Consider the following 26,546-nt stretch of genomic DNA (forward strand, 5'->3'; position numbering starts at 1 on the left):
CCAGACTAGATAAATTCTTGTCCTGGAATCCAGTAAGACCAAGAGACCAAAACAAAAGATATACTAAACCATATGAAAACGGTTAATTGGGGAGAAGAAAATTATGTTTTCAATTTCTTTACTAATTCAGTGTTTGAGAGATAAAGAAAATTAATGGAACATTCGAATATTTATGTATCTCATATAGGTAAACGTATATACAAATATCTATATATGATGGCCTCTGTTCTATTTCAAGAGACAATGGATACCCCCTGTAAGAGTGTCTGCATGTGTAATTGGAAGCTAGGGTTGTGCAATTTCCAGCAAAACCTCTTCTGAATCGGCACTGCTTGATTACAGTTGCTAGAAGAAGTCCAGGGCGACTGGAAACAATTTCAGTATAAGCGGAGGGTACATACAGCACCTGACATTCTCAAATGGTCATCCATTTTAGTACTAACCAGGCTCAACGTTGCTTAACTTCAGTGATCTAATGGGAATCTGTGTGATCATGCCGTACATCTATATATACATAATATGTACATGGAGATGTATACATGTATGTAAATATTTCTTTATACATATACAAATACCTACATTCAGTCTACAGGAAGAGTGCCTACACATGGAGTCTATAGTGAAGTAAAAGTTGCGCATTCTGTAATCGAATCTCTCCTGAACTGGCATTACCTGGAAATATTTGGGGTTTATGTGACGTAAAAAGAGTTTTTTTTTTCTCTCTCTCTTTCGGACAAAACGTGGCCATTAAAATTGAATATGCGTACTATCATGAAGTCTTAAATGAAAATGAAACGTTGATGAATTAACTGATAATTTAGGTGTTCCTTTTTTGCTTTGATTACGTTGGAATATCAGTTCCATTTAATATATATATATATATATATATATATATGAATGGTTGTATTATACATGCATATATGTAAGAATCTGAGAAAGAGAGAAAACCCGCAAGTATCAATGGAAGTATATAAAGTATAATATCTGTTGAACTAGTATATATATATATATATATATATATATATATATATATATATGTGTGTGTGTGTGTGTGTGCGCATGTATATATATATGTAAGAGGCTGAGGGAGACAAACCACAGGTATCAATGGAAGATCAAACTAATGTATAATGTCCATTGAAATAATATGTCTGTGAGTGTGTATTGTACATGTGTATATGCAAGAGCATGAGAAAGACAAACCGCGAGTATCAATGGAACATCAAACTAATGTCCATTGAAATAATATATGTATATGTGTTTATTGTACAAGAGCGTGGTAGAGACAAACCGCAGATATCGATGGAAGATTAAACTAATGTATAATGTCCACTGGAATTATGTGAGAAAGAGAGAGAGAGAGAGCGAGAGAGAGAGGAGTGGATTTAATAAGAAGTGGCAATAGGAGGTGGGAAAAGGGGAAGAGGAATTCGAGATAAATTTATGGAAAGAAGTGTGATTTATGGAATAAACGGATATGAAAGGGGATAGTCAGAAATAGAAATATAGAATTACAGAAAAGGAATTATATATATAAACACACACACACACAAAAGAGAGAAATGCAGCGCTCACCTTGCAAATGCAGCGTCACACTGTGAACACTTATACTTTTTGTCCCCCGTGTGTAACTTGATGTGTCGGTCTCGGCTACGTTTGTGTCGGAACAGGCGGCTGCAGTAGCTACAACGGAATGGCATCAGTTCTCCATGTTCCTAACATGAAATGAAGAAGGAACGAAGAAATTCAAGACAAACTTTAAAAAAAAGAGAGAAAAGGAAACGACAAAATAATAGACACCGAGAGTTCCATCATTATGATTTTGATAGATGCCCTTTTCTCTCTCCCTTCCTCATTCCAATGTTAAAGAAATAAGATAAAACCTTCAATTGGCAAACATCTAAAACAAAAACTAAAAAAACAAAAACTAAAAAACAACACAAAATATAAGTCTATAACCTAAATACTATATTCTGTCTTTATTTATTTACACAGTACATGGTTTCATTTTGTGTGTGTCTATCCTTTCTCTCTCTCTCTCTATATATATATATACATACACACACGCGCGCGCGCGAGGTGCCTTCAATAAGTTTCCAGACTTTTTGTACAGGCATTTAAGATTGTCTAAGATCCTTAAAAATTCAGTTTGCTATTGTTATACATCATGACCAACTAATTTTTACGATTTCAGCTTCAAATGAACAGCTCCAACAGTAATTGGAATACACCCTACTAGAGCCTGATTATCACAGCTGGTGAAGTTCAAAAATGCAATCTGGATGTGAGGACACTTTTAGAAAAACGATATGCAATAAAATTCTGTTTTAAACTTGAAAAAAAAAATGTCACAATATGGAATGCTTCAGACTGCTTTTGGACCATCTTGCATGAATCAAGCATCAGTTTTTGAGTGGCATAAGAGATTTAAGGGAGGCAGAAAGTCTGAGGATGCGGAAGGAGTAAGGAAGTCAAAACACCATAGTTGATTGGTCAAATAAAGAATTTCAAGGACCGTCGTGTGTCTATCGTGATAATAAGTGCACAGTTTGATGTCAGTGTGGGAACTGTACACATAATTATTCACAAGGAACTGAAGATGCGGAAGATTTGCACGAAGAATGCACCAGTCCACAACTCCATCCTTGTCACAGAATATTTGATCAAGATGGGCATTAACAGTTCCTCACCCTCCTTATGGTCCAGAACGTGCTCCCTGATACTTTTGGTTACTCCCTAAGCTCAAGGAAAACCTTAGAGGCTGTCGTTATGAAACAATTGAGGAGATGAAAGAGGTTGTGACAAAAGCCATTGACACGCTCACACAAGAGGACTTCCATGGGGCATTCCAGAAGTTGTTGGAACGGTACAACAAGTGCATTGCAGCCGGAGGAGATTACTTTGGAGGGGACTAGAGTTTCATGTGTGTACTATCAATGAAAGTGCTCATATGAAAAAAGTCTGGAAACTTATTGAAGGTATCTTATATATATATATATATATATATATATATATATATATATATATATATATATATAGGCTGCCTGGTCATAAGATACGCTTAAATATGATATTTTAATTCATGCAAACTACGTATTTATTATCATAGAGACAATTCTCTATCGATATTAAATTAAACCTAATATACGATAAGATCAAAATTAAAAAAATATATATACGACTTGGGTGCCATCAGCTAGAATCAAAACCAAAACATAAGGCTCTTCACTCTCATTCCTTAGCCTCTGAGCCACGTCCATTCGCGGCACACACACACACACACACACACATATATATTTAAATTCACCTCTCATTTCTTTTTTAAAAGATGGAATCGCCCGATCGTCGAAGGCAAGATGCAAGCAAGTAAGGTTCACAGGTTCTCGATTGTTTAATTGTGTCTGTGTCGGATATATACTCCAGAGTCAAAACAATTAAAAGAATATGCTGTTGTCATAGCCCTAGTAATAAGTTATATATAATTTAATATTAATTATTTTATACCTACAGACATTAGTGTTTCATGCTTGCGCAATCGTCAGTGTAGGATAACAATTCCTGCCAGTCGGGAGATTCGAACCTAGCCATGGAGTCATCTTTGGCTCCATTTGCTAAGCCTCTATCTCAGAGCCACTAAACAATTGCTACGAGAATAAAGGGAATTAACAACTAACAAACGCTCAATTCGAGTGCAGGCATAAAACAATCCAGAGTGTTTGAACGATGGAAGCACATATATATATATATATATATATATATATATATATATATATATTACACACGAGAGATGTTCCAAAAATAATGCCTTTTATTTTTATTCTGTCTGAATGGATCAGAGGAGATTACAAAATGCATTGTTATGATGACTGAACCTATGCATCCATGACATGAAAGTTCAAACTCTCTGTTGCAGATATTGACAGTGTGAGACTGTAAGAAAGCAACCTCTGTCATGGACGTGCTGCAGAGATAGATGCATCATTGAATTCTTGCATGCATAAAAATATGAACTGATCATCATTCACTGGCGCCTGGTGAACATTTTGCGAAACTGATGCAGTTGATGTCAGCACATCTAGGAGATGGGTTTGTCGACTTCAGAATGGCGACAAAAATGTGAGTGACAAAGCATGCTTCAGACTTTTACGACGGAATCATCAAAAGAGCATTGAGAATGGTGGTGACTATGTAGAAAAATAAATTCTGGTGCACAAGAAGTTGTTCGTTTTAATGGTACAACTCCTGTCTTCATAGCTATTCAACGTTTAAGTTTTTTAGTCAAAAAATAGGATGCATTACTTTTTGGAAAGCCTCTCATATTTACCTGCGTAAAGTTTGTGGGAGAGAACCCCAGCAAAGTGCTCAATTAAAAAAAAAAAAAAAAGAAAAAAAAATCAAAATCAGAGTGTAATATTTATTTATATTTGTGTTAAAAAGATCAGAATAATATCGGTACCGTCGGTTTCAAATGCAAACAAAGGGAACCAGTCTCTGGTCGCCTATGTCGGACTCTTCAGACTCTCTATCATTCTTACAGGAAATGATATCATTTATAAATTGTGACACTTTTACTTCTATATTACTTATTGATAATATACAAGTAAAAACACCAGTCATTTTGCTACACGTGTTTATGGTGTGTATGAATTCACTACGTCAATTAGATGAAAAGTGACAGTCGCTCTTTCTCTAATTGCTCCTAGAGATATTAAAAACTATTAGATTGGTTGAATCAACATACTGAGAAAGGCGAAAAGAATACACACACACATATATATATATATATATATATATATATATATATATATATATATATATATATATATAGAGAGAGAGAGAGACAGAAAGGGAGAGAGATAGAGAGGGGGAGAAATGCGTGACTTCTTTATTTAATTACAAATTATGGCTAATTAGAAGAATTAAAATGGAATTTTTCACACGTAACTCAACCTTGGGATTAGTTTATGGCAGAGAAACAAAGGTTGAAGAAAGTCCAATATTTCTTGACCATAAACTGATTCCACTGTATTGGATTCAAAACCGGGGGTACCAATGTTTTTCTGACCTGTAATATATATATATAGTATATTTGGTAAAAAAAAAACAAGGATAAAGAGTGCTCAATACGTTAGTAAAACCAAATGTTTTTTTTTATTATTTCAACCTCGAATGCATTAACTTAATTCATTACAAGTTGTTTCAATAGACGGGATAAATATTATTCGCCCATATCATCAGACGATTCAAGTTAAAATAAAAAAGGAAAGATATTGTTTAACATATAAACTGTGACATTTATACTCCTATATTACTTATTGATAATATACAAGTAAAAACACCAGTCATATATACATATAGATATTAAAAGCCAGGAGAATGGAAGTAAGGGATAGAGAGGAGAGGAGGGGGGAAGGGAAGAGGGGATGGGGTGGAAAGACACTTAGAAAAAAATTGAAAAAGATAAAGAAAATACATACATTATATATATATATATATATATATATATATATATATATATATATATATATATATATATATAAATAAATTAAGTTAAAATTTTGTAAAGTTATAAATATAAGACAAAGCAAGAGATGGGGAGGGAGGAAAAAGAAGAAAATAGAAAGAGCGAATTAAAATTGAACGTGTCAAAAAAAAGTTTGTGTTTTGAACGGTGACTTGCATGTCTTAAGGATAGAACTGGGTTAAGAAGTCAGCAATCTTTCGCGACGACGACGGTGGGGTGGGGAGAGAGAGCCAAGATGAGTCCAGTGAATATGGTTAAACAGATGCGTCCAGTACAGCTTATATAAAATCCCTTTAAGTAGGAAATCAATTATAGATTTTGATATGGGTGGATAATCTTAATCCCGTCTATTGAAACAACTTGTAATGAATTAAGTTAATACAATCGAGGTTGAAATAATAAAACACAAACACACACACACGCGTGTGTGTATAATAAAACACACACACACACACACACATATATATATATGTGTGTACACACATACATACACGTATATATATTATATATATAATGATATGAGCAAGAGAAAGAACGTGAATCAAAAGATTCAAGTGTTGTTATTGGAATAAAAGTCAACTTTAAAAATCTAGAATTTCATACATGAATAAAAACTGTGTCATCGTATGGTAAGACGAAAGCAAACGGCATGAGATAGCGATCAGATATCATCAAAAAATTATTCATAAAAATATGTTGAAATTGATATCAACATATTTTTATGCAGATAGGGGATCCCGGTTCCCAATGGACTCCATCCCCTAAGACAAACACATGTAATAAATCTAAAACCGTTGCCCAGTGAGCTCAGTGTCTCCAATAATTTTTATATAAGTACATAGTTTGATTCGATATGCGTTCATACGGATTTGACTTGATTTATCTTTTTTGTGGTATAACAACCCTTTATCGATGAATGCTTATCATATACAATTAATTGAACACAAATTGTTTTTTTTTTACTTATAAGTTGGGAGAAATTGCTGCTTAATACGTTTAATAATATAAATGCATAAATAACTACAATAAATAATATAATAAAAAAAAACAATAAAAAAATTACCAATTTTCATTTGTATTGGAATAAAATTTTACTTTTACTAAATTCATAACCTAACCTAGAAAAAAAAAGAAAAGAAATCTAGAAAAATTAGCTCTTATGGTTTTCCAGTCATATATTTAATGAAAGGGATGTAGTTTGCTTGAAGCATTGAGTGCATTGTATGAAGTATTGTATTAAAGATGACTAAATGGTAAATATATCTATAAAAAAAACATCCTATCATATATAAAGAAAGTAACAGGCTAGCACAAAAAATTCCCCAAGTTAAAAAAAACAGCGATTCTTATTTCTTGATCAAAAGTGTAGGAATTGTCAGAAATGAAATTTGGACAATTTTAAACAATTTCTACACACATTCGATTCTGAAACTAGAAAAATTATTGGTTGATTTTGAAAATTTGTTAACGAATAGAAAAGGAAAACAACAAAAGAAAGATGTCGTCTTTAATGATAGATATGCCTGATGCGTATAACAAACTATCTTAACCTAATCTATCTATCTATCTCTTACATACTCTTTATTTGCTTTTACATATGCAGTAATATGTTGCTACACAGTCATGAGCATGTTTCAGTCAGCTAGTTACCAGTAACTAGGTCTTTTCAGATGATAAAGCTTATACGAAAGAAAAGTTTGAGTGTGTGTATATATATATATATATATATATATATATATATATATATATATATGTGTGTATTTAAAAATACATCCACACACACGTGTATGTGTGTGTATGTATATATATATATGTGTGTTTTTGTGTGTGTATGTGTATATATATATATATATATATATATATATATATACACACACAAGAGAGAAAGAATTACATCATTTCACAAATGAATGACAATATGCAATGAAAAATTTGAGATGGAGATTAAACATGCTAAAAAAAGTCATTTATCTAAATATATAAGGCAAAAAAAAAAAAAAAAAAAAGAATCAGCAATCCCCAATGAGAAAGATTTAGTATTTCAAACTTCTTTTAAACCTGACAATAGCAAAGTTATACATTTTATCATTTTATATAAAACAAAATTAATTTCCTTTTAATAATCTTTATCTGCTTTTCACAACAGAAATGAATCCAAGCAATGTGAAGTAGTTTCGTCGAATGAAGGTAGAAATTAAACTGAATTAAATAGAAATCATACAAAGATTATAATTTGATTGAAGGAATGTTGAGATTTTTTGCCAGACGACACAGTTAGTCTGATTCTGTACAATTTTAGATTCACGTTGTTTTGCGTTTTGATATTTTCACAGTGAAAATTTAAATTTGTTGAATTAATGTAGAAATTAAGCTTACAAAAATGTGGACAGAACGGATATTCCTCAAGCTGCGCTTCTCGCCTGCATGCGTTTCAAACGTCAATAGCAAAATGATCTTAAATGAAATCAAGTCTAAAGCAAGAATTCTTTTTTTTTTTTTTTCATGTATTGTGATTTGTAACTTTGTAGCAGTGTGTGTGTGTATATATATATATATATATATATATATATATATATGTACACACACATTCTTTCCTAGGTTATACCCCCTTCCCACCCGCACCATCACCAACTGAAATTCCAACTAAATTCCTCTATGGGCTAAAATTCCTCCCCTTAGAATTGAAATCTGTCCCTTGGGAGCCAAGTGCCTCCTGTTCGAGAAACACAGCTATAGCCTATTTATATAATAGATTATTGTTGTTGCTGAATAAAAATGGCTCTAAACACAACAAAATCACACACACAGATTATATATATATATATATATATATATATATATATATATATATCTCAAACTGAAAAACTAGACTAAACTGCTTTTATAAATTATCTTTTGGAATAAAACAAATACGCACATGATCTTGTAAGTAAAATATAAATAGCAAAAAATCCCAATACTTTAGCGCAAAATAGAAAGTACAAAATATTAAAAAAATATAGAATAAACAAACTTTTTTAGATGCAAATAAAAATTACTAAAATTGAACTAATTTTAATTCATTTTTTAAAGTTTCAATCTGAAATTAATTAGAAAAAAAAAGAAAATTCTTTTTTATTTGCACCTAAAAGTGTGTTTCTAGAACAGTTTATCTCTTTATTCTATATTATTCATTTTTCAATATGCTTTTACTGGCTGACATATTTTCAACTTCATATTTAGTGAATGCACGCATTTCCAGCTTAGTAAATAATAATAATAATAATAAAAAAAAAAAAAAAAAAAAAAAAAAAAAAAAAAAAAAAAAAAAAAACTACAGAGTTCTACGTGCTTTCCCAGCCAGCATGATCTTGATAGCACAACACTAGTATAGACTTTTTACTTCCGAAGAAAAAAGAAAAAAGACCAACAAAATTTAAGAACTCTTTCTCTAACAATGGATTTTATTAAATTAATTAGAAAAAAAAAAAGAGAAAAGAAAATTCTTTTTTATTTGTATCTAAAAGCGTGTCTCCAAAACAGTTTGTCTTTTTATTCTATATTTTTCAAGATGCTCTTACTGGCCGACACATTTTCAACTTTACAAATTATTTGTTTTCTTAATTTAAATGGAGCATTAAATTAGGAATACGAACCATCTTGAAGGTTTGAAACTGGTATTCCTAAAATGTATTTGCCTATCATTTTTTTTTTTTTTTTTTTTTTTTTACAACAGTTAACGTCATTTAAGAAAACAAAAACAAGAACCTTTTTAACACCAATTTATAACATCAATAAAACAATATTTTTCTCTTACAACCTACAGGGGGGAAAACTGTCTTGAATTGCCAAATTTGAAACAAACTACCGTTATAATTGTTACAAGCCGGCGCTTACTGGATAACCAGAATGTGCATAGACCTTTGGCAAGAATTGCTTTAAAATTATTAAGATAGCTTGATCTTCTTTCATCTCGGTGTTTTGGAAGCTACATATATTTAAAAAAAAAAAGGAATAAATATATATATATAAAAAAAGAAAAACTGTTTTTTATCCCCCCCAAGCAATTAATATGTCTGAAGATTTGTTTGGTATATTCATACTATTCAATGAAACACGTGTAAGACGCAACACATCAGAAATAAAATAATATGAATTTGAAATAAATAAATTCTTCTGTGTCTTTGAAATGTTTAATATACGAGGTGCCTTCAATAAGTTTCCAGATCTTTTTTTTTTGTATGGACACTTATTGATAGTACACACATGAAACTCTAGTCTCCCTTTGAAGTAATCTCCTCTGGCTGCAATGCACTTGTTGTACCATTCCAACAACTTCTGATATGCCCCATGGAAGTCCTCTTGTGTGAGCGTGTCAGTTACCCTTGTCACAGCCTCTTCCATCTCAATTCTCATAATAACATAATACAGCCTCTAAGGTTTTCCTTGAGCTTAGGGAATAACCAAAAGTAATAGGGAGTATAGGGAGGGTAAGGAACCGTCTTGATGCCCATCTTGATTAAATAGTCTGTGACAAGGATGGAGCACCCTTGAGATAAACTTCATGCATATCTTTCGTATCTTCAGTTCTTCATAAATGTGTGTACAGTTCCCACACTGACATCAAACTATGCACTTATTGTCTCTACAGACACATGACGGTCCTTATCTATGAAATTTTTTATTTGTCCAATTTCTGATTTACTCCTCCCACACCTCATCATCCCTCCCTTAAATCTCTTATGCCACTCAAAAACTGATACTTGATTCATACAAGATGGTCCAAAAGCAGTCTGAAGCATTCCATACGTTCTGTTGCATTTTTCAAAGTTTAAAACAGAATTTTTATTGCATATCATTCTTCTAAAGTGTCCTCATATCCAGATTACATTTTAAAAATTCACCAGCTGTAACAATCAAGTTTTAGTAGGATGTATTCCAATTCTTGATGTAGCTGTTTATTTGGACCTAAAATCATAAAAATTAGTCAGTCGTCTCATAAGATGTATAGCAATAACATACTGAATTTTCAAGAGTCTACAATAATTTTAATTTCTTGTACAAAAAGTCTGGAAACTCATTGAAGACATCTCTCTCTCTCTCTCTCTCTATATATATATATATATAAATTTTTCAGAATGTGAGAGATTATATAATTATTTCTACAGCCAAACAACTTCGCAGCCCACAAGAGCCATGACAGCCAATGAACTGGAAGTCCAAGACTTGAGTTTCGCTCTCATTTGGGCTCATCAGTTAGACATATCTGAACCCAGGATTCGAAATCCAAGCCTCTTGCATGCGAGGTAAGCACTCTGCCAACTAAGCAAACACTCTGCACACAAGAAATTGTATTAACCAACACAGATCAAGCAAACCACAGCGAAATTCAACTGTGGAATGGACCTACTTCATCTTGACAAGGGACGCGGTCATCCAACCAGCTAATAACCCCAAGCCGATATCTCACAAGTAGGAATTTTTAACTCGAAAGGAGAATGCCATCCAGCAATACTAACCTAGCGAGCAATTAGTAATAGAATTTTTCAGAATGTGAGAGATTATATTATTATTTTCACAGCCAAACAAACAGGTTCGTTGGCTGTCATAGCTCCTGTGGGCTGTGATGTTCTTAGACTGGAAATAATTATATATATATATATATATATATATATATATATATATATATATATATTTTAGCTGTATTAACTCAGCATTGTTTGGGTTGCATTACATTCAGATTTGTTTTGTTTCAGCATTGATGAAACCATTGATGAGCTCATGACTGAGAAAAGGTGATCGAGGTTAAAAGTCTCCGTGTGAATATGAGAAAGACAAAAATCCTCAGCAGTCAACAAGATGCTCCGAAACCCATCAAAAAGAGCAAACATCCTTATGGATGATGTCATAAAGGCGTTGGTTGTAACTCTACACAATGCACATCATGTAAACACTGGGTACATAAAGCCTGTACTGGCAGGCGATCCCAACTTCACATGCAGGCATTGCCTGGGTTGATACTTACAGAAACCATAGTCTTTTCTAGCTACTTGACATTAGATAAAGAACAACTTGATGTTAGAGAACAACGTGAAGATGTTACCTTGTTCTGCTGCCTCGGTGATATCATTGGAGAAGAGGCTGATGATATGCAAACCTCAAGGATGAGGTCGGGATAGAAAAAGTTTAAAGAGCTCTTCTCCATCCTTACATGTCGTGGAATCTCTCTGCACAACAGAAGTTACTTCTACAATTCCTATGTAAGGAGTATTCTTCTCTACGCTAGTGAGACATGGCCTGTTACATCCGAGGATATAGCAAGATTAGCCCATAGTGACCATGCCATGATTCACTGGATTTGTGCCTGAAAACTCTCTGTGAAACTCTATTCATTCATTGAGATTTAAACTGGATTTATTAAATGTTGAGAAGATGGCATGATCGCCTTGGATCATAGTTTGTGGCCTAGAAAAATTGAGAGCGTTATAATTCCTGGTTTCCATCCTGAAAGTAGTTCATGGAAAAGATGGATCAACTGTATCAATGAGGATTTGAAGAACACTGGCCTCAACCTGAACAAGCAATGGATCGGGAGTGATGGTGAATGAACATTGGATCTGCTCATCATAGCAGAACCTCCAACCCTCGAACATGAGAAAGAAAGAGAAATAAAACTGAAGAGTAAGTAAATATCAGAATGAAAAATAAAAGCAAATAAGAAAAGCTAACTCTTTACTAAGAGAATAAGAGTTATTCCTCTTAGCTGATTTTTCTTTTAAGATGACTAGTGGGGAGGGGGGGTCGGTTTTGCCGGGCATAAAGTACGCTTAAATATGATATTTTAATTTGTCCACATTTCGTATATATTATTATAGAGTCGTGATTTCAAAACTAAAAAAAAAAAATAGTATCTAGGTGCCATCAGTTAGAATCGAAACCGAAACTGTAGCATTCAAAGCTAATGACATTACCACTGTACCAACGTGACACGCATACGAACCGATTAAAAATAAACTAAGATGAATGTACAAAATGTTTAACGATTTTTTTCCATTTTGACCAATTTTTGATCACTTAAAATCAATTTTAAATGGCCTAAGACCCATAAAAAATTCAATCATTTGAGGCCCCTAGCGCCACTCTGTGACTTTTAATTTCAGAGGAGATAGTTTGAAAATATGGAGACAGACCGACATATAGATTATTTAAGAATGTATGCGTATTATCAAACTGCCGGATCAGATTAAATACTTTTTAAATAAATCGTAGTGAAATATGTTAGTTTATTACAGATGAAATATTACAAGAATAAAGAAAAAATTTACTAATTAGAATTTCATTAGTCAGTTTAGATACTATTGTAAGTCCAATATTTTAAATCTGATCAACAATTTTGAATGTTAAACTAGTTTATACCTGCTACAGTACGTAGTATACCAATTTCCATCTTTACCTAGCTTCTACTGCTATACAGCTAGTATGAAAAAAAACTATCTGCAAAATTTTGTGGAAATAAAAAAATGCTATTTAGTCTTTACATAAGAAAGTAACTAGAATGAATGTATTTATATATGCTTTTTATTAGCAAAACCATAAGAGATTATGCAATACTGAATTTTTTAGATGAAATATGAATGTTTGTATTGTTTTGATTGTTTGGACAATTATTCTCATCCTGGGTGTTATTGGCATAACGTTTCGGTCGATGAACCCTACAGCCATCGTCATGGGTAAACTTCATGTTTTTTTTTTTCAACTAAGGAAAAAGGGGGCTTGCTCTGTATTGCAAGAAACTGGACCTTGGATTTGAGGGTGAATCTGTAAATTATATAAAAAAACAAAAGATTCAGATAAAAATTGAATCATAAGAAACTCTTAAAAAGTACTCTAGTGACCTCTGAAAACTGACTTTATTTTATTTTTTTTCCAATACAGAGCTAACCACACTTTTCCTTAGTTGTAAAAAAACAAAACAAAAAAAAAAAAAAAAAACATGGAGTTTACACCTGACGATGGTCCATCGACCGAAACATTGTGCCAATGACACCCAAGATGAGAATAATTGTCGAAACAATCAAAAACATTACAAATATAAGCGATTATGTTTTTATGCAAAGAAATAATTCAGTTAGAACTAATGCTGAATACTCTTCCTTTCTACCCTTTTTTGCTGAATACCAAGAAAAGACCATTTAGTGTTATTAAAATATTTAATGTTTTTATGCTATTATGTTAATTTCTATAAATTTATAAACCACATATCCAGTTTAAAAAAATCGTTTAGATTTACGTGAGATTTAAACTCAGGTATTGACATCCTAAAAACTAATGTGTACTATACATATTTCTTTTTTTGTCAGCCAATTAACTATTTCCATTTGCATACAAAGAACTCTAAAACCACAACATAATAGTATATAAATTAAAAGTTCGGTCAACATAATTTTATGTATGTATATATATATATATATATAAATATATATATATAGTAATTTCTAAAAATATATAGCAATTGAGCTACACAGGATCTTTTTCTTATCTGCAGGGAATCATCGGCCTGATGATTATCTATGGGGATGAAACGTGGAAGATTTTATGTAGCTTAATTGCCATATATTTTCATAGATTACTGCCTAGTTCTACTCATGTATTGAGCACTCTAAGTAAATAGTGAAAATCGATACATAAAATAGATCTAATTATAACATTTATTGTACATACATAAAATAATTATATATATATATATATATATATATATATATATATAATATATATAAAAAAAACGTATTCCTGTCTGTTTGTTTGTACACATACGTCATATATGACATCATAGCAGATGATACATATACATATGTGCAGTATACATCATAGCAAAAAGACAATTTAAAAAGAAGTGGGGGGGGGGTGCAAAAATAAAAGTAAAGATTCCTTGCGAATACCAGGTAAATTATTTAGTGTGTGTGTGTGTATATATATATATGTCAACCATTGTGGTGAGAATATGGAGGGGGATCAAAATAAAAGGAAAGCTGACAAACCTGTTCACGTAGCTTAAGGTAACTTTTGTCACATATTTTCATAACTTATTACCTAGCTCTACTCATGTATTGAGCACTCGTGAAGTGAATACTGAAAATTGATGCATAAAATATTTTATCTCCTTATAACATTTAATGTAGATACATAAAATAATAATAATCAATCAGTGAGGAGGGAATATGGGGGAGGATCAGAATAAAAGGGAAGCTGACAAACCTGTTCATGTAGCTTTAGGTAACTATGACGCGGAAATGCTTTCTCGCAATGAGGACAGCCGTAAGGATTTGATTCACACACTCCGATACTGAAGGGAAGTTGGTCCGGGGAAATATTCTCAACTCCTGGAGAAGCTGGTGATTCACTTTGGCCACTTGGGCTTTGTCCACCATTGTCAAGGGAGCAGGACGAAGATGGAGTTGCAGAACCACTTGGCTCACTCAGGTCCATATCACAGGCCAAATCATCAGGATGGTCTGTAAAGAGAGAACAAAAGAAATCATCTCCGTGCAATTAGAGGAATATTAACAAGTAGAAAAAATTACATGGTGAATGTGAAATGATATGATAACTAAAATTAAGATTATGTAATACATTCTTTAGATGGTTTGAGAGAGATCTTCAGTAATGCACTGACCTCATTGCCGATTTCGAGTTTTGTTTCATATCGGCTCAGACAGCAATTCCAATGCATAGTTCTACAGATGGACAGTCCTTGTTCATGATGATGATGATGATAACTATTGTTGTTAAGCGAGTCAAACTTCTGTTCAGAGCCCATTGAGATCGTGCCTCAAGATTATATGGTCTGCATGAAGTCCTAATTGGTCGCAGTTATTTTTAGACCTGCAGGATCAGAGGTTTTTACTTCTGACACCAACACAGGCAAGGCTAAGCAGTTGCATATAAAGTTGTTGTCCCAGAACAGGGTAATGTATAGCACTTGCATATGTATAGCAGCAATATTGCTATCCTCATTTTATTGATTTGCAATTCCATGTCTGATGCATCTTTGGTTGCTGCAGATGCGGAGATGACCTGAGGACAACGGATCCTCATGTTGATTCTTCCCTAATTTTCACCAAGACTTTGTTTGCGGTCTTCATACAGCTAGATGTTTGCTATGAGTGGTCCTACCAGGAACTGGAGTTCCATATAACATAGCTATGACACTAATTGCTTCCCACCACCTCTACTAGGGTGAGAAATGGTTGGACCTTCAAGGAAAGGAGGGGTCATAATGATGACAATGGTGTGGTGACGGCTGATTGAACCAATCAAAACGTTTAAATAAATAAACAAAAAAAATATTATGCAAATGAAGTATGTCAGGTTTAATAATTCTATTTCAATTTCGTTTTTTATCACCATTGAAAAGAAGGAATTCTGAATAAATTAAAGAAACGTCAAAAAGATAAATAGGTAAAAAAAAAAAAAAAAAAATAAACAACGAAACAAAACGTTTGCTTTAGAGAAAAGAGATAATTTTTTTTTTCAGTCGCTCCCCTCCCCTCATCTTCAGTGCTTCATTCCCCCGGGGGTCGACGAGAGTGGCCACCCAATGCGCTGCTGCCAGTGAAATCTGATTCATTCACCACTTCAAACATGTTTCGTATTTCAACCAGAAGGGAGGAAAGCATCTCCCCAGGGGAGGCTTACGTTTTATGCTGCCTTCCATGTAAGCCTACCCAGGGTGGATATGCGTGAGGCCACCCATGGCTAGGGCTGACAGTTAAAGTTTAAAAGCAGAGCAGCCCTTCATTATCAGCAGCTTTCCTGGCAAAGAAGAGTTGGAAGAGTTGAGCGTGTGGATTTCACAGGTAATTCTAAGACAAAAGTGTCCAGATGGTTTTAAGAGAGCCAGAAGCTGTCATTTCATCAGGAGTTTTCACTTGTAAATAAATTCAGTGATAACTGAAACAGAAGGCCTAGAAAGAGAGGGGGAGGACAGAGAGAGGGGGAGGGGGAGGAGAGGGGGAGGAGAGAGAGAAAGGGGGTGGGATGAAGAAGGGAGGAGAGAGCGGTGGTGGGAGGAGGAAGAGAGGATACAAATAATAACATTTAGGTACAGTGATAACGAAACAGAAAATCTTATATGGAGAGAAATAAAGACTAAACATGGGAGAGTGGATAAGTAAGTACCAACTCCTCAGCAAAATACAGAGGAAAAAGTGACCAAAGTAAGAGACTTTTTTTTTTTTTTTTTCTCTTACTGCTTTTTCACCCCAAACAAGGAACAGCTACTATTTGGGATAAAATTTGCAGGGATACTTTGTAAGGAGTTGAGCAGCAAGATGTCTGTTCACATTACATTTGAACTTCTGCATGTCGGGAAGCAGGAAACAAAGAAGGAATTCCAAAGTCTAGCAGTTTAAGTGAAGAAACTATTTAAATAGAAAGCTTCCAGCACCTAGGAATCTCTATAGTGAAAGGGGATATTTTGATGCTTGTCAGGTTAGTCAGGAGTATTTACACCAAGGGGGTACAAAGGCTTGGCGTTCGTCGAAGCATTTTTCCATGCAACATTTCGTTGATGGGACAGAGGTTGGAGTTTGATTGCTAGTGCAAACTGTATGTACAGCATTCGCTCCTTAACTAATGAACCAACGCCCTTGATCATATGTCCTTGAACCGTTTTTGTAACTCATTATTCAAAATTTGAAGTACATAAAAATAACATTAGAAACAAATATTCCAACATTTTTAGTGTTCCCATTCAATATTTCTCACTAGACAATTGCCTTCTTTTTATTATTATAGCGTTCCAGTTATTATCTAACCGATATCGATCATCATCATAAGCGTGAATCATTTTTTAATCAGAAAAATATGTTCTTAATTTCTAATCTTGACCATAAACTTAATTACAAGACGCCTCTCTAACACCGTATATCCACGACAAATAGCACCAAACCTGAGAATTCTATCTTCAAACTCCTTGGCCTAACATTTGCGGGCAATATGAACTGGAACAAATACATAGAGGACATTGCAAAGGCTGCTGCAAAGAAGGTGGGTTCCTTCTATCGAGCTAGAGGACTACTCATGCCTGAGAGTATCCTGTACCTTTACAAAGCCACAATTCGCCCATGCATGGAGTATTGTTGCCACATCTGGGCTGGTGCATCTAGCACTAGTCTCTCCCTCGTAGATAAAGTCCAAAAAAGAGTTGTCAATTTAATCGATCCCATTTTATCAACTAAACTCCAGTCCCTGTGTCATCGCCGCAATGTTGCATCACTGTGCCTGTTTTACAAATATTTTAATGGAATGTGTTCTGATGAACTTGTTTCACTTGTACCCCCCCCTCGACGTACATATCCTCGACAAACCCACTTAGCAATAAGAACTCACCCCTTAACTGTTGTTGTCTCTAAATGCTAGAAAGCTTTCTATTCTAATAGTCTCTTGCCTCGAATAGCTAGACTTTGGAATTCCCTTCCTGCTGCCTGCTTCCCTTGCTGTACTGATATGCAGAAGTTTAGATGTAACATAAACAAATATCTTGTTAATCTTTCCTAGACATGACCCCAAATAGTAGCCCCTTACGTCCAAGTGGCCATATGCTTTGTAAGGGGTGAACATTAGTAAAACAAATCTTGTTCAAGTCAGTTTATGCAGAGTATCTATGGGTTTAAGAAACCTCCCCACCCTCCCTCCTTGCTCCGGCTGATATGTTCTTTTTTATGTTTTTTATCAAAACATTAAAAAAAGAACACATCAAGGCAATTTCTTTTAAACGTATAAAAGTAGAATGTGGGTTTTTTTTTTTTTTTTTTTTTTCGAATAGATACTTAATATTTCTTTTCTTTTATACAAATTGCCCCTCGTTTCTACAAAATCAGTGCGATTAGTTGGAGTGTGTTCAATTGTGATTACGGTTTCACATTGTTATACAAATGCGTTGATTTTCTTTTTTCTCATTAGATATGATTGGGTTAAATGTGGATGGCCTATTTTTATTCCTGTTAGTGTGACGACTTCTTTTCTGTTTAGTTTGGTCGGAAGAATATTGAAAAACTTCAAGTAATATATATATATATCTTCTAGATTAAGAATATTCAAAAATAAAGGCCAATGAATTTAACGAAGTTTATATAATAGTGCTCAATAGTAAACAGAGCAAGGTATACTTTTATTTATGTTCAGGTAAACAGTTTATTGCTGTCGCTACATGGCAATATTTCGGTCAATTAGTTATAAATAACTAATGACCTCGTTATACGTAACCACGTGACTTTCTTACTTTCAATTGTCGGCCTTCGTTTGAGGGCTTGAACTTTTTAAAAGAAGGGTTTTGCGTCACCTGATGAGGTCATTAGTTGTAAATAACTAATCGGCCGAAACAGTCATGATTGTGTAGTGACATCAATAACATGTTTATCTGAATATAAATGAAAGTGTGTGTGTATATATATATATATATATATATATATATATATATATATATATATATATATATATATATATATAGAGAGAGAGAGAGAGAGAGAGAGAGTTGGAAGCCATGTTTAGTTTCAGAACAGTTTCCAATGGTTAGTTGTTCTATACAAGTCCTGGACGTAGATTCCATGAGCAAAGCTTCTTTCTTAGAACTGCACGCCAGTGGAACTCTCTGCCGCTTGCCTGTTTCCCACCTGACTACAACTTGGATGTCTTCAAGTCCAACATAAACAAACTCCTGACAAACCGCCCCCTTAAGTAAGACACTCTATCAAATCTCCAACACTAATGATTACTACAATACTATCTCATTGATTACTGTACACACAATAACCCTTATCCCTGAGTGGCCTTGAGGCCTTGATAAGTGGTGACTCCCATATAAAAAAAAAGATGACTGGTTCTCAGTAGACAGTTCTTTTGTTCAGGTTCCTGACTTTATAATTTTTGTAGCCACAGAGCAAAAGATTTTTCCCGTGTTGACACGAAGAAAACACATACGAGGTTGCTAAAGAAAAGGTTCAATTTTTATGGAGCAATTCTGGTTTCTGATTGGTTGATAGCAGAACGTGAATTAATTTGATTCGTTAGTTCCTAGCAGCATCGTTTATAAATAGAATCTTCCAACTATGAGAAATCATACCCCCATTATTAATAAAAAATATTGCAACATACATCATTTGTAAACAATTCCCATACCACAAGTATTTAAATCACACTCATATGTTTTTATTTGATATATGGTACGTCGTACACGTGTTTCGTTAGAAGGTATATCGAACAACTCATCAGAGGCCCATATATATATATATATATATATATATATATATATATATATATATATATATATATATATATATATATGTGTGTGTGTGTGTGTGTGTTCACATCTGCAATATTTGGTATAAATAAACAAAACATGAAAAGCACAAAATGATAATTTCACTTGGTTTACATAAAATTTTTCAATGGAAATAACAAATGACATTAACTTAAATCGACATCTTGGCATGTTACACCTTGTAAATTTGTAAAACAATAAACTATCATTTTCAGAAATAATTGGAAATTTGTCAACTCAGAAAATGCCCCCACCTCCCTCTTCCTTCTTCTTTTTCCCCTATCCTTCACGAAGCAAACAATCATAAGTAAAAAAAAAATAAATAAAAAATAAAATAAATAAATAAATAAAATAAATAATAATAAAGTAACGCGTGTCGATCCTCTTAAGGGAATATTGGAAATAACTTCAGGAGAATTTCAAACTAAAAGCACATAAAAAAAAGGAAGAAGAAAAAAATAATTGAACGAAACTAGTGAAGAAATATCACGAAGAAATAATGGCAAGAATGAAAGAGAAGAGAAAAGAAAAAAGAAAAAGGAAAAAAAAAATGATTAGTTCTTTACAAACTTTATAATTGCAATGTATTATTAGAGAATATGATTAAGTCATTTGTGTTTTCACGATTGTTGTATCTTATGTCGTACGCGTGGTGTACACATAATTACACCAAAAGGTATAGAAATTGATTAGGCATCTAGAAATTTGTATGGGTCATAGAGAATCTGCTACTTAAAAAAAAAAAAAAAAAAAAAAAAAGGAAAAAAGTCTTATTTTATTCTAGCTGGGGATGGGGCATCCTATCAGATGCCAGCATTCACCCATTATCTCAGACATTCCAACCGAGGGTTCTTTTTTAAGATCCTAACGGTCCCTTCAAATGCAATTGTTTGTATCTTTCTTGCACTTGGTTCATCAGGTATATTTGCCAGGTAGTTTTTGAAATTCTCTTTCATGAGTCCAGTTGCTCCTTGGAAAAAAATATGCGTTTCTATAAACCTATAAAATTAATTGCACACTCTTCATCATTTTGTAAGATAATAGAGTATACCTATCAACATATGCATGCCATGTAGCTATTATTTTGCTTAAATATAGAACATATGCACAGAGACGTGTGTGCTATCTGCATCTTTTTAGTGGTGACAGAGTTAGTGCTCTTTCCCCTCGGTCTTTCCATCCTTTTTTACCCTTCACGACCACATATATGTACGTATGTATGTATATTTTTTGTTTTGGGTATAGAAATCAAATTATTAGATTTCTGGCAGTTTCAGTTTTCTTCGGCTCGTGTAATGATATTTCTATATTTTTTGTTTATTTAAACTTACCATTGAATGACTGGCAATCTTTGGCTATGTGCATTGGTTTCTGCACTTAAAAGCTTTTCCGTAATATTTTTATTTTCATCATTACTGTTCATTCATGGTAGCAATTCTTCTCTCTAATTCCAATTTCTTCTAGCCCCCCCCCCATCCCGATTTTTCAAACCTGTTTCTAGTGCTTTTTAAAATAATTGGTATTGCAGTAATTTTCTACATGTTCCATATTACTTTTTGGCACTTCTGCACTAGCACGAAAGCAGAACTTTTTTGGTTTTCATTTGGGACATTTGGAGAGTGCATAGCAGGGGCAGATAAATGCAATTTCAGGACTGAAATAAAAATCTCACAACAATAAATGCTTTTTTTTTTATTTTTTTTTAAATAGATTTTTAAAAAAAATCATAAAAACACAAAATGCAGTTTTTTTTAAACACAAATTAGAGATTTTTTTTGTGACAAATTTTGAAATTTTCGAATGTATGCTTTTTTTGTTGAGAAAGTTTTTGTTACATAGTTATTGAATTTAAAGAAACTTATAACACAAAAACGTTTCCTGCCCCTGATGTAAGCTTGTCTGCCACTGCTATGCACTCTCCAAATATACCAACTGAAAACCCGAAAAGTTGTACCTTCGCAGTAATGCCTCCTTTTTTTCTCCTTTGTGATCTGCTTCAATGGCAAAATAAACGATTTGGTAAATTTTTTCCTTCTTGTTGACTATTATCAGATCTTGTCTCCTTGCTTGATTTTGTACTTACATACCCCAAAGAATTTAATGCTTTCCATCTTCTAAAGTGACTTTGGTTTCTCTCTGTACCATTTTTGTGCATGTGCAAATGCAGTTGTTTGCATAGTTACCAGTGGATTGCCTTCCCCATACAATCATGTCCATTTTTGTAATCTTTAGGGACCAGTTTACTATATTCACTTATGATGTGATCTACTGCCTCGACTCTTTGTCTAAAACATCTACATCAACTGTTTTCCTGTGTTTTGTCTATTTTGGCTTTGTAGTTAAGATCACGTTGTTTTGTGTTGATATCAGCAACGATTCCATTTTTTGTTTAAACATACTTTTCATGATAGTTTTGGATGTTTTGATTTTTGTCGATCTTATAAATCGCCTACGTAGCCGCTTCTCTTCCCATTTTTTTTCCCCTTTTTGTTTCCAGTTTTGCTGTATTGTTCATTTTGACTGTGCCTTGAGCAGTATCAATCAGTCTTTTTCTACCTTGTATCATTTATTTTTCTAGTTCATTTATTGATCATCTACACAGTTTTCTCTATTGATCAGTCCTCTTTCTATGGAATCTGAGTGACAACAAGTCTCCTGACATTTCCAGTACTCTCCATCTCTTTCGATAATTATTGCAAATGACTTTGCATTATTATATTAATTATTACTCACTAGGAGTTTTCACACAGACCATCAAAGATTTCTCTTTGAGAACAACCTGTGGTGTTTCCTGAAGTCTGAGTGACAACAAGTCTCACCAGATTTCCAGTATTCTCCATCTCTTTCGATAATTATTGCAAATGACTTATTATTAATTATTATTATCATTAATTAGTAATTATCATTATTTACTCACTAAGAGTTCTCACACCAGCCATTATCAGTGATCGCTCACTGGCCATAACTTATGGTGTTCCCTGGAGTCAAAACGTCTTCCCAGATTTCTAGTGTTTTCTACCTCTTTTGATAACTATTACAAATAATAACATCATTACAACAGCCATTTACCATTAATTTCTTATTGGCAATGACTATTGGTATTACCTGGGGATTTGGTGACAAAAGTGCAGTGTTTTCTGCACTTTTCGAGTTAAGGCCTGGTTGGTGCTCTTCTTTTTTTCATCCTCCTTAACCCTTTCACGACTATTTGGTATGATGCCAGTCTATGCCAATACCATCATCATTATGATTATTTACTCATTAGGAGTTTTAACCTAAGTTGTGATCGTTCACTGGTAAAAACAATATGTGAATGACAAGTCTCCCACATCACCAATATTTTCCACTTTTCACTGTTTATCATTAAATTTCATTGATACCAGCTGTAAGTTTTCTCTGAAATTTGGACAAAAAATAAGTTTCCTTGGGATTCCGATACTATCTGTACCCTTCCAATGGAAGTCTGGATGGTGTCCTCCCTCAGTCTTTTTATTTTTTTAGACCCTTTATGACCTTTCCTGTGGTACCAACCAATATTGGTGCTATCAGGTTTTCTCTTGTGGTGTTTGGTGGGCGCCAGATTTATTGAATTTTTAGAAGTTTCAGTTTCCTTGGTTTCATGTAATATTCATATAAGTCACTATTTATTAAACAGATGATGATAATACGATGGTTGTTCCAAAAGAAAGGCCGGCTATTTTTTAACTAAAAAACTAAAACATTGAAGAGCTACAAAGACGGAAATAATATGAAATGGAAAACGAGTGACCTTTTGTGCTCCAGAATTTATTTTTCTACATAGTCACCACCATTTTTAATGCACTTTGGCCAGCGATGAACGATGCCTCAGTTGTAAAAGTCGAGAGAGTGCGTTGTCACTCACATCTTTGTTAGCACTCTAAAATTGACAAATTTAACTCTGTAAACATTCAATAGATGCTGGTGAATGTTGATCGGTTCAATTTTTTTCTACATAGTGGAATTCAATGACGTGTCTGTTCTTCTGATAAATGTTCATGACAGGGGTTTCTTTGAGTCCCACACCGTGAATATCTGCAACAGAGAGATAAAACTTTGTCATGGATGCATAAGTTCAGTCATCATAAAAATGCAATTTTATCTGATCCATTCGTGTGGAATAAAAAAAAATAGGAGACATTACTTTTAGAACGTCTCTACTATATAATATATAGACTGGAGGTAGAAAAGAAATAAAAAAGCATGTCTGTTTTATAAAGCCACAAGAAAAATAAATGAAAGGCGGGAAGACTTGCCGGCCATATTGCATTTTCTGTTAGCATATATTATGAGAACAGCACTGATGGTGGCACACATTATAGCCTTACATTGGTTGTGATCTCACTGGGGAAATATAAACCACTCGCTCCGGCACGCTGTACACTAATATTTGCACAAACAATCCTTGGAGACAGCATTTCAGATAAAGAACAAAAGTTGTGGAGAAATCCCAAGAGAAATAAATGTTTCCATCTCTTCTCCCTTTTTCGCTCGTTCCTTGGAGAAAAGAAACTGAGAATTTCTCGTGACGTAATTGGCATCCATTCTTGATTGAAAATTTAATAATGTACTTAAGTTGTGGAATTGTTTTTTTTATTATTATTATTTATTGTATTTCTGCGATAGTGGATTCACTTTTCAGGTATTTCAATTTGACTAAATAACAGTCGAGGAAGGTTAAGTTGGGGCGGGGGGGAAGGAAAATTATTTTGCTTGACTTATTTACAAATGACCAATTGAGACATAAAATAGTCTCTTTCTCTCTCTCTCACTTTCTCTCTAACATTATATATATATATATATATATATATATATATATATATAAAGTATATTTATATATATATATATATATATATATATATATATATATATATATATATATATATAGAGAGAGAGAGAGAGAGAGAGAGAGTAATAGACCAAAGTCTAAAAGAGCAAAGCCTCAGTTAAATGCATGAAACAAAAAGCAATATGGAACCACTCCCATACAAAGGTTCACCAGCCATAATCACTTCAAAAACGCTAGTTTAAATTTGGTGTCTTTCTAATATGACCCCCCTCCCTCCCATTTGTGCTGCCGAGGAAACGATATCTAAAAATATTTACTTCTCAATATTTTATTTGTAAATATTAAGTGAATAAATGGATCCTTTCCGAAACAATCGTACACATTTGATTTTGTTATGTTTCTCCCTGTGAAATTGATTAATAATTTCACAATTGTTAATCTTTCATCCTCTCTCTCTGTGTCTATATATATATATATATATATATATATATATTAGTCTTTGAAGTTTTTAACCTTTAAAACTATACAAAAAATATTTTTTATCATTCGTTAGAAAACCATCTAGTTAGTAAATCATTTGATCACCTGCAATCACTGCATCAACTCGCTCTCGAATTTACTATAGTACCAATAATTTATTTTTCCAGGGATCATATATATGTGTGTGTGTGTGTGTGTGTGTGTGGCATTGTCTATTTGAGGAACAGTCTCTTACAAACTCCTTTGCCAATATTTAGTCTACAGGATTTGAAACCTGATATATAAGGAATTTGGATCTGTGGAACAAATTTGATTTGGTCTTTAGCCGGTAAAAATAGCTAAGAACCTACTATTGATTTTATATGCTGGGCCTTTCTGCTTGATCAAAATCGCCTTTCTTTCATCAGATTTTTTCAGTTATCGATACTTATCAAAAACATTCCAATACAAAATCTATCTAAAAACACTGTCAGATACATAATGTACATTTGTGTGAAATTTAAAAAAAAAAAAAAATGGCCCAGCTGTTGTGGAGTCTATAGGGAACGAACTCACACACACAAAGTTCCTTTTATATAATGGTAGCTAGATAGATAGATAAATGGATGTACTTGAAATGAATTGATGTGCTTGTAAAATAAAAACAATAAACCTGATTCAGTATTTCATCCAAAGCTGGATGATGGTGATGGGAGAAAGATGGATATATATTAGTAAAAAAAAGTGACTTTTAAGCTCCGAAAGAATTTGTACATGGCGTACGAGATCAATGCTTATTAATATATTATCAGAAATATTTTTGGCGCACCTTCATTATTAGAGTGAAATTCGGCAGTCGAAAAAATCAATTTTCTAAAAAGCCAATGATATCTACTTACTTTTTGTGTCAATTTGAACTAAAAGCAATGTAATATCTACTTGTCATGTCACAATTAGTTAAATGTTACTATATTATTAAATAAAACAAGAATTTTCAAGCTTTATAAATAAAAAAGCTTTGACATATTTGTTTAGTAAAAACAAGGGAAGTAACTCATTCTCTGGAATTGGCCTAAGATTTTCAAAGTTTTCAGAAAATTATTACCTCCCCTGTTATGGTACGCCCTATTCTGTTTATTTTTTTAGCAAAACTTTCAATTTTCATTAATTTTCTTTGAAAACTATTTTCATTAATAATTAATTTCATACCTTATCATTTCTTCGTAATTTTTTGTACTTGTTCATTATTGCGACACAGCAATTAAGTAGATATTAGTTTTATCTGACATTCAATATTTTGACGTTTGAATTTCGCTCTAATAACAAAAAAAAAGCACCTTATTTTCATTATCGTAAATATAGAAGACTTACATCAGATCTGTTGCTAATGTTGCTGGTTAAATGGTTGGATCATTCTACCGCCCCAAATGATATCTCATTCCTGACGAAATCCTCTA

The 26,546-nt window shown here is 33.2% G+C and overlaps 1 protein-coding gene across 1 annotated transcript in view; it reads right to left on the reverse strand.

Moving 5' to 3' along the window:
• LOC145277787 (uncharacterized) overlaps window positions 1–26,546 on the reverse strand; it is a 330,110-nt gene that overhangs the window by 25,864 nt on the left and 277,700 nt on the right. Inside the window, exons 4-5 of the mRNA XM_080129567.1 lie at window positions 14,759–15,015; window positions 1,576–1,715 (exon numbers count right to left, since the gene is read on the reverse strand). Coding sequence (XP_079985693.1) covers window positions 1,576–1,715; window positions 14,759–15,015 — 397 coding nt within the window. The remainder of the gene's footprint in view (window positions 1–1,575; window positions 1,716–14,758; window positions 15,016–26,546) is intronic.

This window comes from Euprymna scolopes, chromosome 1, assembly GCF_053919585.1.
Source record: "Euprymna scolopes isolate OS-2025 chromosome 1, ASM5391958v1, whole genome shotgun sequence".
Taxonomy (NCBI): domain Eukaryota; kingdom Metazoa; phylum Mollusca; class Cephalopoda; order Sepiida; family Sepiolidae; genus Euprymna; species Euprymna scolopes.